The 19639-nt window shown below is 31.7% G+C and overlaps 2 protein-coding genes across 3 annotated transcripts; one reads left to right on the top strand and one right to left on the bottom strand.

Annotated features, from left to right (window-relative positions):
• Window positions 1–1123: 1123 nt before the first annotated feature.
• Window positions 1124–5849, bottom strand: LOC137807845 (protease Do-like 9). Of its 2 annotated transcripts, none has more exons than XM_068608669.2 (9): window positions 5023–5849; window positions 4446–4645; window positions 4147–4327; window positions 3831–4022; window positions 2909–3141; window positions 2121–2222; window positions 1986–2036; window positions 1779–1883; window positions 1124–1695 (listed from the first exon to the last, which is right to left on the bottom strand). In XM_068608669.2, the coding sequence occupies exons 1-9, from the start codon at window positions 5624–5626 to the stop codon at window positions 1597–1599; spliced, it is 1767 nt and encodes a 588-aa protein (XP_068464770.1). In that variant the 5' UTR covers window positions 5627–5849; the 3' UTR covers window positions 1124–1596. The 2 variants fall into 2 exon arrangements, with proteins under 2 accessions (XP_068464770.1, XP_090155673.1); XM_090299547.1 differs by having other exon boundaries at window positions 4147–4341; window positions 5023–5809.
• Window positions 5850–10848: 4999 nt separating this feature from the next.
• LOC137807843 (rac-like GTP-binding protein ARAC8) lies at window positions 10849–14757 on the top strand. Its single transcript, XM_068608668.2, has 8 exons — window positions 10849–11144; window positions 11416–11503; window positions 11709–11818; window positions 12301–12364; window positions 13239–13303; window positions 13382–13447; window positions 14068–14162; window positions 14564–14757. Exons 1-8 carry the CDS (start codon window positions 11040–11042, stop codon window positions 14601–14603), a joined length of 633 nt encoding a protein of 210 aa, XP_068464769.1. The 5' UTR covers window positions 10849–11039; the 3' UTR covers window positions 14604–14757.
• The last annotated feature ends 4882 nt before the right edge of the window (window positions 14758–19639 follow it).

Here is a 19639-nt window from a genome sequence, read left to right as displayed (position 1 = left end):
GCTGACCGAAGCGACAATTTGGTTTATGCATACTCCATGCCAACTGCTTGACCCTGTCAGGAGCATCAAGCCGACAAGATCTCGTTTGAAATGCACTACTACTTCCTTTAACAACCGAGGACTCTCCAAAATTTGCCAAAAAGCACCCACTCGATGAACTTGTGGAAAAATACATCACTAATTTGGAGGGTAGGGAAATTCTCAACGCATAACTACTATTCAATATGTGGAAGAAAGCAAGGGGTGGTCCCAGCAACTGAACCCCCTACTTATAGAAAACAAAACGTGACAAACCCAAAACGTCGCAGCTACTACCAATCATTGGATTGATTCTTATCTAACTATTATAACTAGTCAAGCACGGGTTTCGAGGATAATTTGCACCCCTATTCCGACCAAAACTTAGGAACATGCTTGCCAATCTACACACAATGCTTGCCAATCTTAGGAGGCAAGTGTATTATATAGTCGAGATGTCCTAGGTGTAACTAGTCAAATAGTGCAATAATCACCACAACTATATCCACCATGGTAAACTAAAGCACAAGTCATTTAAGTATTGTCTTTGCTAAGAATTAATACCTAATGTCAGACTAATTCAAGATTAACCATGATATATTTGTGCTAATGTATGTCTACCAGCACAAGCACCCAACACATCTCAATAAATATATTGATCAATGTCAAATTTCACATTCATTATATATAATCACTGAATATTGAAGATTGACTTGAAAGTTAGACAACATTTTGCAAATACCATCACCCCCTCTTGTGCAGATCATCAAGGCTTATTCAAGATAGAAGCCAAGAACACACCGGAAAACAAAATCGTAGTGACAAGACCTTCCCATACCAGTCAATAACCGATGCATTTCCATTATTTTAGTATCATTGGCACAATCAAAATTGCCATCGGATTTTACATAGTATTGTGGGGGCAATGAAAAGAGGGAACTTAAAAGGCCTGGAAGTTGATAGACAATCATCCCAGTCTTCTCGAGAGAGTCATCAACAAGAGACGGTCCCATGAAAGCAATTTTTTAACACAACCATTCAAGTCGAGATACGTTAATGTGGGAATAATCTTTCAATATATTTTCCAACCCGCTGAGGATGTACGTTAACAGGAAAAACCATGTCAATATATTATAAGAGGCGGAAGCTATAAACATTTGTTACTATAAATATTTGTTTCTCAGGTTGTGGATCAACTTTTAAATGAAGAAAAACCAAACATGCACTATATTGTTTTGAAACTTCGCCGCCAATATCTAGTTTCTATTCTGCTTTGCCTGCTCTGGTATATGTCACATTGGTGAAAGTAATGACTCTTTACATCTCTAAGTTCCTTCAAAATTTGAGAAAAGCCAACGTATCAGAAGATAATGAATTTTAATGTAAATCCTGCTTACTCTACCTCTCATCCCCTTTCAAAATGTGGAACCACCAGGATCCCGACAGGTATTAGCAATTGAACCAACATTATTCCCAGTACCATTTTGGTCAATCCTACGAATCTGCATCATTGTTACCAGATTACTGTATATAATTACTTGAGATCATGATGCATGATCTGTCACGTTGTGATCCAGATCATAACTTAAGATCATCAGACATCGCTGATGGAATACAGTGTGTTGCAAGAATATCAAGAGTAGTTGCTTTTGCAGTCTTTGAGCGAAGCACCACTATCTGCATAAAAGAGGATGAGCTAGTTATAAAGCTACTGCCATTTTCACACAAGCACATAAAACGGGGAAGGATGGCTAGGGAACCTGATCATAATCTAGATCAAATTTTAGATATTCATCATTGCAGCTCTCTACCATAGTGGCCAAGCTCTTCAGGTTTTTCACTGGTTTACCATTGAAAGCAAGGACCTTCACAGATATACAGAACAAAAAGCGGTAAACACTTGAGTGGTTAAGCCAATATAGCTGTTAGCAAGGAAATCAAAAAAATGGAACAGAACCATTAACAACCTGGATGTTAACAATATCTTCATATCCAATGTTGATATCAGCCACAAGCACCTTTAAAGTGTCAAAGAGATAATCTCACTTTCATAAGATCCTTATGAGAAACGACAGAAAGAAAAGACTGACAAGAAAACATACCTGAGAGACCACAACAAGTTGTTCATCTGGGGATTGTGGCAATGAATGCAGCAATTTATCCAAAAGCTTGACTGGAGCTTCATATTCATAATCCTTTCCATACTGTTCATAGATGATAAAATGAGTTGTAAAGGAATGGCCCCATCCACAAGAAAGTTAGCAAATGCAGGTTGAATAAATGAATTTACTAGTCAGTGCCAAAAGTGAAGTAAATAATAAAAGGTACAAGGTACAATATACACTCTCGTATCATGAAACTTTAGGGTGAAACCTATATATTTATAATTTCAAAATCCTACATGTCATTGCTACTGAAACAAAGACAACTTTCTATTGCAATAAACAAAATCACCAGCTCCAACTTTTACAGCACCACATTCCTTGCACAGAAACTATTACACGTCATACAGGCCTTTTAAATGCAGATGGCATGATAATCTTTTATATTTCTACAAAAAATCCAAATTATTCTGTGCAACATTTTTATAGATATTGAATAATTTTAATTTCTAAGCAACTCAATGTTCTCATCAATCATGATACCGAGTTCCATGCAGCAATAATGAATATTTTCCATTTGGGCATGGAATCCATGGATATGCCACAAGTTCAAATTGAAGATCAGATTAAGTTTGTTCAGTTCACAGAAGTATACTAAACCTTCACTTGGAAGAAGAAACATTGCAAAAGCATCCATATCAATTGAACAATAGTAAAACAAACAGCATCACGCAGGACAACTAATAGCTTAACTATTAAAGCATGCGGATACTGGATTAACCACTGACCTCCGAACGAAGATATGGAACTGAAACAGTTGTAAAAACAAATCCAGCAATTATATAATAAGAGGGAGGCTTGCCCTTGCTATGTGATGGAATAAGCCTTCTGTGACTATCGAGTTTAATGTCAAATTTTAAAATGTCTGGATTTCGCAGTACTTTTATTGCTGCATTATCCCCAGTATATTTCTGAGAGATGAGATAACTGAAACCAATGCGCTCTCCATGACGAAATGGAACTGAAAAGAACACCCAAAACCAAGAGATTAAAACATTATGAACTGTTAAACTCAAATCTTTGATATATTATATATTGGCCACAGGAAAGATGGCTTATTTTATTAAGTCAAAATTATTGCTACCAAAACAATAAACAAACACAGAAAAAACAGTCCACCAATATATAGACAGTGACTTTATGACTAAAGATCTAGAATTGATCCAGTAATGTGTACTGTGACTAATGAGAGATAGCAAAGTTTTGTTTCTACTAGTCTTATCTAGACTGGAATCAGCAGCGCAAAACCTTAACCAGAAAATAAATGCTAATCCAAATGGAAAAAGTGGAGAGATCTGGAGAGAAATACAGTGAATTCAATTCAAAATGGACTTTTGACATTCCTTAAAAGTGGGTCCTAGGTGTTATGCTCCTTTAGCAACGCACTTTCGTCATAAAAGCAACAGTTTATGTAAAAGACAAAACTTTGATAGACATGCCAAGGAGCTGAGTGTGACATGTTTAGTTCAACTAATGTTGTCATTGTTCTAAACGAGGTCACATGTTTAATACAACTACCTTCCTCCATAACAGTTGCCATCAAATAAGAAGTGATAGTTCTACTCAAAAGATATTTTTAGTTTTTAACTAAACAAATATAAGCTATATAGTGCACATAATGCATAAAGAAACTGAAAAATGACCACTCACCTGTTCCATCATTGGCGATATCAATCCCATCAAAACTAAGGATAACATCTGATGGCTCCAAAACCTTAGATTCTGGAGCAGTAGGATCAATTCTTCTAATGCGCACACCTTTTTGGTCAGGTCTCATGCCTGTTGCCATTCGCAAATCAGGATTTTCCATCTTCTGCCACTCAACCCCTAGAATAGGGAACCCTTACAACAGATTGAGAAAGAACGATCTCAGTATATAAAGCTTCAATTCTTGAAAAAATTAGCACACTCAGGTAGCATCTTGTAAAAGTGAAATCTAAATCTTAGTTTGTAGCAACCATATTACCAGTGTAGCCTCCGTTCTTCTCATAATCCCGGATGAAATGCATGATAACTGGTGTTGGAATGACATAACCTATATTCTCCGCATCTTCGTGCTTAAGGGACTGAAACGCAATTCCCACACAGTTTCCTTTATCATTAAATGCAGGTCCACCTGAATTGCCAGAATTTATAGCAGCATCTATCTGCAAAAAAGAATCTTAACGAGGGGAAATCAGGATACATTAAGGTAAATTTGGGTTTTGGGTTATACAACTTAATTAAATGCTTAATCAGATGGAAGACTAATAATATCAACCTAACCTGTAAACCTAAAAGTTCTGTAGAACCATGAACATAAGATAGAATCTCTATGCGTGATACAACACCACTGGTCACAGAGATAGTGTCTCCACCAATTGGGTAGCCCACAACAGTAACCGCATCTTGAAGTGCGGGCAACTCCCCAAACTCTACAGGTGACATCCCTTGCCAGAACTCATCATCATCCACTGTAAGCATGGCTGCAAGTGTAAAATCAAATGCATTAATTTGAACTGTTATAAAGTATAACCAAAAGTCCCTGGGGCAACAAATAGTTGCTTTTGCGTTGATTTTAACATGATTTTACAGTGAACATAGATTCCCAATGTGTTAGCAAACACCCATTATGAGTATAAACAACCAGAAGCACATAATGAGAAAGGTTGACACAACTTATTCTTCATATTTCATAAAATAGCTTTGAATATCAACAAATCCTTTTCAAATATTAAATCTTTATTTTCTGTCCAATGTAAATACGAATTCCAATTAGACATCCATAAAAAATGCTGCAAAGGCAAATAATAGATAAAGGAAACAAGTTAACAGGCACAGTGAGAGGTTAGAAGTTAGTTACCAATATCACATTCGGTTCCAATGGCAAGCACAGTGGCCAAGTACTTGGTATCAGAGCCACGTTTCTTGAGCTTGACCTGTGTGTAGTGTTCCACCGAATGCGCATTCGTCAGAACCCTTCTCCCGCCAATCACAAACCCGCTACTACTCGAGCTGTACTGTCTCTTCCGCTGCCATGGCAGCGAGAAATTCGGTTCCGTGTGGACACAAAACACCTTCACCACGGAGTCCATCGACGGCATCACACGCGCCTCCCACTCCGTGTCCGCCTCCATCGCCACCAAGGCGGACACCCCGGCGTCGCCGGGAACCGAGTAGTCTCCAACGCCGTTGTCGAGGGGGCGGGCGAGGCGACGAGAGAGAGGCTTGTCTGAGTGGGTGGGGAGCTTCTTGGGGCGGCCACGGCGGCGAACGTGGGTAGAGGCGGTGTTATCGATGAGCTCGACGTTGCCGACGGCAAAGACGTCCTCCATTGAGGCAGTGGTGGCAGCGGAGTTAGGAGCGGCAGCGGCGGTATCGGTGACGGGGGAAGGGGTGGGGATGTCTAGGGTTTCGGGGGCGGAGGTTTTGGGTTTGCGTCCTCTCTTTCGTTTGACAGGTCCCATCTTGTTTTGGGGAAGTGTTTGTCAATGTTATTTGAGATGGGAGAAAGATTATGTGAATTTGTGCGCAGAGAGAGAGGACGAAAGAAGGAAGAAGAAAGAGAGCGAAACAAAGCAAGAACAGAGAAAATGAAGGCGGAGGAGGGAATCCAAATCAAACTGAACTACTTTTATGCGCCTCTTGTCACATTTCGATTTTTCCGTAGTAATTCACTAATACCAATTTACTATTTAGTTTTCTTACAATTAACTTTTAAATGTATCAAATTTCTCATGATATCTATAAAAAAAATTACAGTGAAATTCGAATATTTTTTCTTTAATTTTCAAATATTTTATTTGATTACATACTATAATTATAAGTTATGAGTATACGGTAGATTCTTGGTTGCTTTGTCTTCAAGGAGTTTAATTTTGTGCAAAAATATTAAGACATTGTGTATCTCATAATTTAAACAAAAAAAATAGACTTGAAAAGTACTAACGTGTTAGGGTTTATTGTTTACAAAGTTTTAAAAAAAAAACGTATTTAAACTCCATCCATTTTTTGACAAAAAAAAATAACTTGCCTGCATCAAAATATTCTATCCATTTTTTCCAAAACCAGAAAATAACTTAACTTTGAGGTATAAATGGGAGATTATCTTTCTTTTCCATTTATGATTTCTCACTGTTTTTATTCTTCTTCTTCCCTCTACCTTATTTCACCTTTTACAATTTTTTTAAACAAAATAAAGTTTATAGTCTCTGTTCTTTTATTCATTTGTGATTTCACCTTATTATTTCTCTCACCTTCATCAATTGTTTAACGTTTAACTCTTCTGCTACTCTTCTTCCTTCTCCAATCATTGTATTCCACTTCATTCATTGAGACTCTCTCTTTTCTCACAATCTCCACGTTATGTTGCACCACTTGTTTCTATCTTTTGTAAATGTTTTCCCTTTCTTAATTTTCTTTTTAAATAATTGTCAACTAATGAGTAAACAAAACTAGTCAACAATACAATATTAAAGATATAATGTCTAGTGTCCTCTAAGCTTCTATTATGATCCTAAATATAATCATAATCGTTCTTATTATATATATACATAAATATTTATAAATCTTAATATAATTCATATGTCATACTCATACACATATCTCATATAAACTACATACACTCAAATTACATTTATCAAATAATACAATAATTTTTAATTCCATTTTAATTTTAGTGACTAATTTATTACTCTCAACATTTTTCATAATACTTAAATTATAAATATTTCAACAAATATTAGCATATGACCCACTATATATAAATATTATTTGTAAATTCTTATGTCATGATCATTTCTTACATTTGTTATAAAAAAAATTGACACAATAATTTTGTTTAGTTTCTTACAACTTAATGTGTGTAATTAGATCACTAATGTAACACTTAATATTACGTAATAATTGTAATAATTGTTGTAATAAAATTTTCAGTTTAGTTTAATACTTCAAATCAAATTCTTGGATATTTTGTAACGAACTTACACAAGGAGTAGTGGGACATGATAACACACACAAATATACAAAGTGAACAATCAATGGATACTACCCATACCACTCCGATCAATTGTCATTTCTTCTAATTGGCTTTTCATTAGTACATTAATAAGAAATAAGTTCCTAACCTTCACATTTGGAACATCTAATAAAAGTAGTTGTATTTCTTAAATTTACTGTTTTTTTATATTTTTGCACCTTATCTTTATGATATTCATTATCTCTTTCACTTTCATATTAGGAGGGAGTACTTGAGTGTCTTCTTATCATTTTATCTTTCCTTTCTTTGTTAATTCTCTTTCTTACTAGAAATTAAAAAATACATATAAAAAGAAATAAACACAAAGACAAAAATACAACTATCTTTGGATTAGAGTAAAAATTATAATTACTTTCGTAAGTGTATCATTTATTCTACTTAAGTTTTTCACTAAAATAAATTCAAAAGAGTTTACGAATTCAAATAAACACTCAAAGGTATAAAGTAATATGATAACTTTTTCCAAATATAATAAATAATGCATAATTAAGTGAAATAAAAAAAAATCACCAAATACTTATAGAAACTTTAAAAGGTCAAACTACTATATAAAACTTTACAAAAATGTTAAATATCATATAAATATTAAGCAACAATAATTATCACAAGATTCCTGCTAAAACACACTCCACAAATTTTACCAAAATAGACAAGTTATTAAAGGCAAAACTTCCACAAATTAAATAATCAAATTCCACGTCTTCAAGAAAAAAACAATTAGAAATTTGTGTTAAAGATTTTAAGATTAAAGAAATTTATAGAACTTTGTTTTCAACACTTTTAACTAGTTTCACTTTTTATATATGTCATTTGGCTTTTGTATTGTCTCGACAACTTTGATTTTAATTGTTCCTTTATAAATATTTTTCATTCTTAGTGCTTGAACTCAAATCCCAATTTAAAAATATAAGAGAAAGTAGGAATTATAACACTTAAATGTAATTATTTGTACATCTCAAGTCAATCTAATAGCATGCTTCCTAAAAAGTTTTCAACACTTGCAACAAATAAAGCTAAAGAGCAAGAGACTTAAACTTAAAGCAACAAAAGTTATATTCGAAACTAGATCAATTAAATAATTTATACTCAAAATAAGATAAAGTTCAACCAAATTCAAAAGGAATTGGTAAAAAAACTTAGATCAATACATTAACATGTTAACAAAACTAAAAACATGTAAGCATTCATCGTTAAGAAAATTAAAACACATAGAATCATATCACTTTTAAAAATGGGCTTGGAAAACAAGGGAAACAATCAATTAAGGACAAAACATTAAGGAAAGCAGCTAACTCGTGCAAATTACAAAACTAGAAACAAAGGGAAAGGAGGGACAATTAGGTTTCAAGATTATTTTGGCCTTTTTTACCTTTTCGAAAATGGTGCAGGTATCAATTATGGGGTGCAGGAAGCAAAAGGCTCTGGTGCACTAAAAACTGGATCCGTGATGGATTAGTGTTTTTTTTTCATTTATATATGTTTGTAGAAATAACAAATAGTAATAGTAACATGCTATGACTTACTTAATAGCTTCAAAATTTATATAAGTGTATTTATTTATTGATTTGATCATATGGAATTAAGGTTATATTCATGTAAGAAATATTCTCTCTCTCTATATATATATATATATATATATATATAAGTCATTATTAACATCTGTTACAACAAAGTTTATAAGATTTGATTCTAGTGTTCACATAATTAGAAACTATACATGCTAATAGAATTTTTGTGATAGAATATTCATTTCGCACTTTAAAAAGCACACTATCCCCTTCGCACTCTCGTTACTCTTTGTTTTTTTGATAAAAACACATTGGCTTTTTAATTTAATAGCGAATAATTTGAATGAAGTAAAATAAAGCATGTCATTAATTCACTGTTTAGACATTGTTACGATAGATAACAAACAAACAAAGACCATTCGTATCTTACTTTTAAATTAGAGGTGAAAAGAGAGTAGTTGATCAATGAAATGGAAATAGAATCCATTCCATTTAAATGATAAGAAACCAATGCAGTAGGGAATGGTCATTATTATTAGTATTCAAACATAAGCATCACAAATTGCTTCAATAAAATGAAGCATCAAACAGTATTTGGAGTTTAAAAAAAAGGTAAAAAAGAAAACAATGTAGTGTGCATAGTGTGTTCCTTGATCCTTTTGTGGGGATCCCCTTTTATTATTCATGTTGCTTAATGTTTACTTAATCACCCCCACCAACCTGATAATGTCAGTAATAATGTGTAGCCCCTCATCCTTTTCTCACCATAAAGCCACCACAATTGCACAACCCTTTCCCTTACCCATCTTACTAACTCAATCTTTATGCAGCATATTTTATATAAATAAAATAGAACTTTTCTGTAACTTTAAACTTCCCGTTTATTGTTTCTGTAAATTCTCTTATTCATACAACATGGACGAAAATAACATTCTACTATTACAAAAAGGAATATACTAGGGAGCAGGTTTTTTTAAAGAGACCAAATGCATATCTTTATCTATGTATAACAATCATAGTGATCATTGCCAAGCATTCCAACCAGTTTCATTTTCATTTTATTTTGTTAATTTAACTGAAAATTCACATACAATGTTCAAGTTGTTTGAGTTCTTATTTTACAGTTGTTGTATTCTATTTGTTTTACTAAAGATTTGGTAACTTTTATTACAAAGTGGACTTTAAGCCTAACTCAACCCCATAAAACTCATAGGCTTGAGGTCTGCACCCATTTATATATTATGAAATGTCCTTATCTCTAGTCGACGTGGGATCTCCAACAACTCTGAAAAGAAAGAAACATTTTTGTAGTGTCTTTTTTAAGTTATTATTTTAAGCTTAAAAATAGTGAAAATGGTTTTTTACTAGATTTGTCGTTAATTACAATGAAACACTACACATGTATTCCCATATGTTATAACTGAGAGAGTTACCAACAACTTTCCTCAAGCAAGAACAAGCCAATAAAACCATAAAGTAAAAAAAAAATATCGAAGTATGTGCATTTCTTTATTGGTTTATTGAGTTACTAAAAGATAGTAAGAAACAAAAACACTTTACTATAAATACTTGGGCTTGAGATACTCCTTGTGAGAAGTTAAGAGCAAGCAAACTTAGGAAAATGTGACTTTTTCGAGTTCACTGAGCTTTTATGAACCAAAACTCTGCGAAAAAAAGCTTAGACTCCATTACTGCCGCTACCCCTTTTGAGCAATACATTAGTATGTAACAGTAGATGTTACGTGAGATTTGAGACACGTGTTTTGTTTGTAACAAAACAGCCTCTTTCCTGGTTCACTAAAAATTTGAGAGTATAAAATAAAAAAAAGTTAATAGTACTTACTGATATTAGTCCCCACGATGATGATGGGTACAGCACAGACATGGTAATGGTGACCACCATGGTTGTTAGCTATAACTTATAAATGCATCTAACTACCTTCACCAGCCTCAGGCCTCATCATCCTAATAAAAAGAATTGAAATGAATCTGTCCACGTGATGAAAGAGTGGGTAGCAAACTCATTATTCAAATTTAACATGCTACATTTGACACATTTATCTTTATGTTACGTTATGTCATCTTCATGTTTTAACTGTGAAATTTAATATCCCCAAAGCCGAAAAATAAGGCAACCAATAAAAGATGCTACAAGGTGTTTCAGGAAAGAAAGGGACAGCAGAATCATGTGAACTGCCGCCACATACCCACACATTCACTCACTCTCTTTCTCTCTCTTACACTGTCAGTTAAATTCAACCAAAAAAACACACCTTTTGTGATAACTTGTTGCTCTTGTTTTGTGGTTGGGGTGTTGGGACCAATTCTAGTTCAATGGCTGCAACAGTTTCAAGGTTCATCAAGTGTGTCACAGTTGGAGATGGAGCTGTAGGTAAAACTAGCATGCTCATTTGCTATACAAGCAACAAATTCCCCACGGTATCAACTCTTTTCTGGATATCTTTTAGCTTCACTTATGTGTTATTGCTGATATCATATTATATTTCATGAAATCAATGTCTCTCATTTCGTGCATTCTGGTTGGGGGAGAAGGGAATTCTCTTTGAAAGAACAAAACTTTTTCATGTGGGTTGTTTCTTAATATCTTGTTTCAGTTGGGTTTCTCTGCCTTGTGTTTTGGAGTCTAATTTTTGCCTTTTGCCCCCCTATGGTATGCATCTCTGCTTGGGGGATGTTTGGCTATTATCAGGACTATATTCCAACAGTATTTGATAATTTCAGTGCAAATGTGGTGGTTGAAGGCACAACTGTGAATTTAGGCCTCTGGGACACTGCAGGTATGTTTGTCAGATTTTGTAGTATATACATTTATATATAGAGTGGCTAAGAGTGTCAGAGAAAAGAGTAGTTACCCTTAATTATTCAATGTTACATTAATGAACAAGAGTGCTCTTCTGATCTCACAGTGTATAATTTAATTTCTTATTAGCCTGCATGAATTTTGTGATTTGTGATGTTCAATTGCTTGCACTGTCTTCTTAGGGCAAGAGGATTACAACAGGCTGAGGCCTTTGAGCTACAGGGGAGCAGATGTCTTTGTCCTGGCTTTCTCTCTAGTTAGTCATGCAAGCTACGAAAATGTGTTGAAGAAGGTATTGCTCATTGCTTCTTCAAACTTTATTAAATTGTAGTTGAATGATATTAATAAAATATTCATAAATCATTTCTTAAACAATACTACTTAATTCTTAAGTTCAAGTTTTAATAAAAATATAATAATACATATTAACAATAACAGATTTATATTTACAATAAAAAGAAATGATAAACTAATATAATATAAAATTATAAAAATGGTTAGTTAATACAAATGAGTATATGATATGTAATCTTTGTTGAAGATGAGGTTTTATTTATTGTTAAAATAATTTATATTAAATTTTTAAAAAAAATCAGTTTAGTTTTCTACATTGATTTTTGACTAGTTTTTTGACACAATGTGTCTAGATTTTAAGAATCATTACATTGATGACCGATTCCGAATCAGAATGGTGGAACAAGCCGTTCTGGTCTGATACTTGAGATGTCTTGCTGGTTTCTCTTGTATTTTCTAATTTGCATATACACATTTCAGTGGGTTCCTGAACTGCAGCATTTTGCTCCTGGCATCCCAGTGGTTCTTGTTGGCACCAAATTGGGTAAGTCTCAAGAACTGATCTTGCAATCTCTCTCAATCAAATATTATTTCGTCATCTGCTTTTAGTCTTTTTTGTGATGGCCGTTTTGTTCATAAGGCCTCCTTAGCTTAATGGTGTAAAGATTTTATCTGTTCAACCAGAATCCATCTATATTGCCACCATATTTGATTCAAGAACTATAGTTATAGGCCTATGTTGTATAGATAGATATAGATTAGATTCTTTAGAGGGTCCTTTTGTTGTGCTGAAACATATGAGCTTATTTCTATAGAATTGTTGGGGTTTAAGTATGAGATGAAGTATCACAGTATAAAAGTAAACTTTTTGAGTAATGTATAGGTGAAGAAGACTTACAATTTAATGTTTTAAAAGTTTTGGGCTGAAAATGTGTTATGTTCACCATGTAACGTTGTCCTGCTGTTAACTACCAGAAGGTTTGTTAAGAGGGAAATTTACAGTGGCAAATTGCCAACATAATCACAATCTAATATGTTAACAGCCGATTATCTCAATTTGTTACTTCAGAGAGATTATTTAAATTTTGGTTATGGACAAATTTCAGTCCCCTCCTTTCCTCCAGAACACTTTTGGCTAGTCATATGGTCATTTCCCTTTAACACTTTGCTATTTCTGATTTAAGAAGATAGTCCTGAAATGAACCTTTTCTGACTTTGGTTGCCATATTTGTGGATAATATTACTCATTGATCCTAGCATCAATAGCAGCCTAGTGGACACAAAAGTAATGGCAAAATATTGAATCTACCAATTGTATAGATTTTACACCTTTCTTTCATGGATATGGTAATTAGTTGGCTGTGCAGTTTATTGACATCTGCATATAATAAAATACTTTATGTATGGTAATCTTGTAGATCTCCGAGAAGACAAGTACTATTTGGCGGAGCATCCTGGCATGGTGGCTGTGACTTCTGAGCAAGTAAAATTTCTTACTTTATTAGCCATCATCTAAAGAATTCAATAGACAGTGTTTGTTGAAACTGCTGGGTTTTATCAGGGTGAGGAATTACGTAAACTAGTAGGAGCTACATATTATATTGAGTGCAGCTCAAAAACTCAGCAGGTATGTTTAAATTTAGGTACAATACTTGATGTCTGAAGCAATATAAAGGCAATTTTTTCGCATTCTGTTCTAAAGAAAATTATCTCAACTCTCTACTTTAGAAGCATCAGCACATTGTTCACCAGTGCATTACTGAGTAAAACATACTTCAGACATACTACTCATTGTAGTGGGAAATGCAAACCTAAGGCAGCGTTTCTTTTACAATTGATAGGGAGGGTTAAGGAAAACCTTAGATGACTTTAATCATAGTATTAATGTGTTGAAAATTTTATTCTTGTTAAAGATCAATAATGCCAGTGATCCATTTGGCTGAGTACTCCTGGTGGCTGGTGAGACAGGCTTAGTTGTTGTATGTGGAAAAAGTTAAATCAATTATCTGGTGATTTGTATACTTAAGGGAAATTTAATTCTCTAAAGAGAATATGCGAAAGAAGTAAATTGACCCCAATGATAGCCTTGGAACTGAAATATCTACAATGAAGCTGAGCTTTAGGTTCATGATCTCTATCTCATTTTTGGTTCAGAAGATAATGTTTGCCATTTTTGCAGATAAATAGTCACTGTTATTTCTGAAATTCTTCTGCAAATGACCCTATTGTGAATCCAATTAATTGCAGAACGTGAAGTCAGTTTTTGATGCTGCTATCAAGGTGGTCATCAAGCCTCCACAAAAACAAGAGAAGAAGAAAAAACCACGTCGAGGGTGTCTCCTGTTAGTAGATTTTTTTCATATCATAATAACTCCTGCACATCAAACTTTCTTACTTCTGAAAAGGGATTCATCATTAACTGTTTACCACTGCTTACGATCATTAGTTATTTTGTCACTAATTTATGTTAAAATAAATTATATCAATGTTTGTCTTTCCACCAAACAAAAAAAAACGCATTGATTGTGAGAGAAGAATTATTTTGGTTAAAATTGTTTTGACCTTTTAATATGTATAAAACTATCTTAAATGACAGTGGAGATAGCATATGATGAAGACATAAGACATCATTAGTAATGACAAGCTTTTTATTGCAGATTTATTGATTGAACATTATTATTATTACTATTGTTGTTGTTGAGGATTATCATGTTTTGTTGAATCCATCTCAATGAAATTGCAGAAATGTCATGTGTGGAAGGAATTTAGTCCGTTTTAAGTGAGACATTTCATCCGAAGAGTTTTCTTGGGAGGGAGAAGGTCTGTTATGTCTGGAGGAAATACTAAGCTTTTGGTGCAAATTTATTGTATAGATGAATCAGAAGGAAATTTCAAATTTATTTGTTACTTTTAGTGAACCGCTCCATTTTTTGACAATGTTTTATTATTCTATATTTAACTTCAAAGTGGATAAATTAAAAAATCCAAAACTAATTTCAAGTCCATCATGTCAAGTTTAGTTTATTGAAGCCCAAAACACAAAATATTTAGGCAAGTTCTTCTCAATTTCAACCTGCATCCTATATTTTTTTAATTTTCTAAAATTATCCTCTATTCTAGATTTAAAAATCCAGAATTCCGAAAATATAATTCAAAAAGTCAAAATTTTGTTCCAAAAAAGAAATTGCGAACGAAAAAATTCTATAACACAAATATGAAAAATGCATTCTGGAAAATAATTTCTAAAATTCAAAAATGTGTTCTGAAAATCCAAATCTAAAATGTATTCCAGAAAAGAAAATCCATAACACAAAATCTGAAAATACATTCTAATAAAAAAATTTCAAAATTAAAACATGTGTTCTAAAAATCTAAATCCGAAAATCCAGAAATGTATTTTAAACAAAGGATTTTGGAAGTATTTTTTTTTTATATTTAAGATCATTTTCGTTATTTTTCAGAATATTTTCGTTATTTTAATGACAAATTGTTTACAGGTTAAAATTAATATGGTGTATGAAGAATTTACCAATGTTTATTCTGATCGGATTCATTTAAGGGCAATTGCTTTCTGCACCCAACACTTTTAAACCTGAACCCTACACAATTTCAAAATTTCGAAAATACCCTTTATTTTGAAAATAAAAATCCAAAATTGAAAATAATACATTTGGGAAAAGTAAATCCAGAAGAGATTATTGTGTTCTGGATATAAAAATCTGGAAAAAAAAAATCAAAATCTTATTTCAGATAAAAAAAAATCCAGAATTAAAAATAATACATTCTGAAAAAAATTATCAAAATGTAATTTTATATGTATCTTTTTTAAGGATATTGTTGTCTTTTCTCTGTAATTGGGTGCAGTGATATGGTGAAAGAAGTCATTGCCTCATTTAAGTTTGCCAGACCCAAAAATTAAACACGAATTGAATTGAAACGAAGGTTTGAAATAGTAAGATGGCTTATATGGACAAAGATGAAAGTTGAAATTAATTTATAGCAAAGTTAATTTCTAGAAAAAAAATTATATTTTTTAAAATTATATTTTTAACTTGTGTATAAATTATGTTTAACTTAAAAAAAGTTAATTATATGTTGTTTTTTATCCTGAAGATATGCAGTAGTTAAAAAAAACGTAGTTTAGTTTTAAGATGAGACGGAGACAAACAAAATTATGATGATTGGCTGCAGTAATGAATAATGAGAAATTGAGGACAAATGCAATGCAAGTAATGTCCAATTTTTATGTCCAAATTGCATACATCTCCAAGGAATAGAAAAGACTTGTGATATATGAAAGTAACTTTACTATTATTGTATGTTTATTTTATTTCTAAAATCTTTTGTATTATAAAATGATAAATGGAATGAATATATTTTATAATAAATAATTATAATTATTAATATGAGATAACTTTATTTTCTTTTAAATACTTTTAAATATTTATTTATTCGTGCCGATACTTTTAGTTCTCTGCTGTTTCTATTTTGTTACTTTTTTTCATTAGAAAGAATTAAAGTACATGTATTATCACTTAATTATTAATTTAAAAAAAATAAAAAATCCTTCACTCTATTTATTCTTAGAGTATATACATATTTTATTTGTATATAATTTTAATAGAAGACTAAATAAATTATATTGAATGATAGAAGACTAAATAAATAAGTTATTTTAACGAAAATATTTAACTATAAAAACTGTCTAAATAATTCACAGGTGGAATCGGCATAAATTTAAAAAAAAAAATGTCATTAAGAAATGTAACAAGTGGCGTAATAACTATGTATAGTGTAGGTTTTTAAATATAATATATTATAACACTTGACAAGTGTATGTATAGTGTAGATTGTTTATATATAGTTAAAATTTCTAATAATCATGTTTTACTTTTAGTGAAAGTAATAATGTAACACATAAAATTCAATAGATGGCAAATATTGAATCATTTTCTTTCTAATATTTTCCTTTCCAGTTTGCTTATTTTATTTTCTTTATTTCATTCTCATTCTTTACTTTATTCTTTTAAAATTATCATAACTATTTTTTTATTTTTCTTTCTCAGTTTATTCATTACTTTTTTTCTTTTACAATTATCATAACTATTTTTAATTTTCTTTCTCAATTTATTCATTACTTTATTCTTTTACAATTATCATAACTCTTTTTTTTTTCTTCCTCAGTTTTTATTTTATTTCACGGACAAACATCTGTTGATAATTAAATAATATTGTTATTATATATTAATATAATATTAATATTTTGTTGCAAGAAATAATTAAATTCAGGTTCACTGAGATTAAGTAGATGAGGGAACCTGTAACCACTAGACAGAGCAATCTAGTCTTTCTCAGTTAACCTTTGTCTTATATATATATATATTTTATTAAATTTTAACAATCTTGACTACAGTTTTCTTTAAAAGTACTTCAGCAAAGTTTGCTTACGTTATTTTATTTATTTAGTTATTTCTAAAAAATGTTTAAAATTTAGAAAATCAATATCTTTCAACTAGCTTTATAAAAAAAAGTAATAATCGAACTTTATATAATTATAATGAAAATCTTTAAAATTGTTAAAAGGAATTCACACAAAAAAAAAAATTTATTTAGAAATCTCCATAGATGAAAAAATCGTAGAAAACAGAAGGAAATAGAGTTTGAGAAAAAAAAAAACCCACCAGACTCTAAATTTAAAGATAGGTCTTACGTACATACCTCAAAACGGTTTTTTTTTTTTTAAATAAGCAATTTTTTATAATTTTATAAAATTTATTAAATAGTACTATTTATTTATGGATTGGTCTGACAGTATAAAAGAAAAATGGATGTTGAAAATTGGGGTAATGTTGGTGTTAGTTGAAGATGGAGTGGTGAGATTTTCTTCTTATATTAAATACTGCAATTATGTAACAGAGACAAGGACATTTTCTTCTTATGATTTTTTTTCTGAATGTCCGTATAGTGTGTATAGCAACAATAAATGGTTGAGTGAAAAGGACAACGTTTTTCATTTATTTAGTATATAGTAGGTCTGAGTTTTTATTGTCTTATTACGATGAGACAACATAAGTTTATTATATGTAAATGCCCTTTCTCCTTTAAACCCTATTAATACTTTGATTGTGATTTCGCATTAATTCCTACTCCTTTATAATATTAATACCTACTTTTGTGGTTCTCCAATACATATAATAATATACTAATATGGCAAGAGACACAACCACATGGGGCTAAGAGACCTTGGACCTACTACACCCCCTACCTTTTCTAATTTAAATTATATATTTTTAAATGTAATAATATTTTTTATAAAATATTGTCTTTTATTATTATTAGTATTATTTACTAATTATTTATATAAGATTTATAGTTTAAAGTTTGAGACTTGATAACAAATATTTTTTGTGTCACTCTTACCCTATTCTTTATATGTTTCTTTAGTGTTAAGATAGTGATTATGATGTTCTTAACAGATTTTTTTTCATTTAAATATATAGATTCAAACATGTAGCTATATAAACCTTGAAGAAGGAAATTGTACCGGTATTGGGGAGAACTCCGAGACCCATTGGCTGCTCGAGACCCAGTATATCTGATCGAGATCAGGGAAACTTGATGGAGATCTGAGAGACTTGGTCGAGACGACCGAGATCAGGGAAGCCTGGCCGAGATCTGAGAGACTTGGCTGAGATGACCGAGACCAGGGAAGCCTGGCCGAGATCTGAGAAACTTGGTCGAGACCACGGAAGCTTGGCCGAGACGAGGGGAATCGCCACGGTCGGCCTGGGTGGTCGATCCATACTACCGTTAACACTCAAACCAAGGTCAGTGAAGTTAATCTGTCATTAATGATTAGGTAATGCAACCCTAAGCGGGATCCACTCCGCTAATTAGACCCAATAAGGTAAGCCCATTAAAATAATATAAATAGCACACGTCCGAAGAAGAAATGTATGTCATTTATTACTATACACCTACTTGAGTATCTGTCACCCGTTTTACTGACTTGGACGTCGGAGTGTCTTCCGCAGGTACCCCCATTTGGTGTTCACCCGAGACCAAAAGCCGAAGGAGAAACACAAAGACGAAAAGAACCCTAGTTCATCATCCAGCAACCTGTCCGACCGAAAAAAGGAGACGAAAACTTCAATAGTTCTCTAGGTCTCATCTCCTAGTAGGAACATAAATAATTATCGTTTTTCATTATATATCTTCTAAAGTTTACTTTTAGTTCATATCAATAAATTTAAAATAAAAATAATCATAGGGTTGATTAACATATAAAATACAAAAAAAACAACACTCAGTCACTTTAATTTAATAATTTTTATAAAGATGATTAATATAACATTTTCTTACAAATTTAGAATACACACACAATTTTCTCTATTGTCAAGAATAAATTGGTCGATTCAAATAAAAGTTCATAAACTGGACTAGTATCTGATTTATTAGAATCAGAGGAGGACCTTCAATTGAATTGGTCAAAAAATCAATAAGTCGGTCAAAATAAATAAAAAATGTTTTAAAACACTTCAATGAATTTCAAATAAATATTTATTTTGTTTTATTTTGTTTTTCTCTTTGAAAATAAAAATAGAAAGTATTAATAATTTTTTAAACAAACTTGCTATTTTTAAATAATATTATTGTGTGTGGTTGAAACTTAAATATAAATAGTATAACATATTTAATTTTTTAGCGTATTTTGAGTGTTACAAATTTATAAAATATGTTAATTTTAAATATTTAGTACTATTAAGTTATGATATTATATTTTTCTAATGTTATTTTTACATTATTTTATTAATATGGT

This window comes from Phaseolus vulgaris, chromosome 3 (assembly GCF_051622355.1).
Source record: "Phaseolus vulgaris cultivar YP4 chromosome 3, ASM5162235v1, whole genome shotgun sequence".
Classification (NCBI taxonomy): Eukaryota; Viridiplantae; Streptophyta; class Magnoliopsida; order Fabales; family Fabaceae; genus Phaseolus; species Phaseolus vulgaris.
Note: the sequence above shows the minus strand (reverse complement) of the source record. Positions and strands in the feature narration are given on the sequence as shown.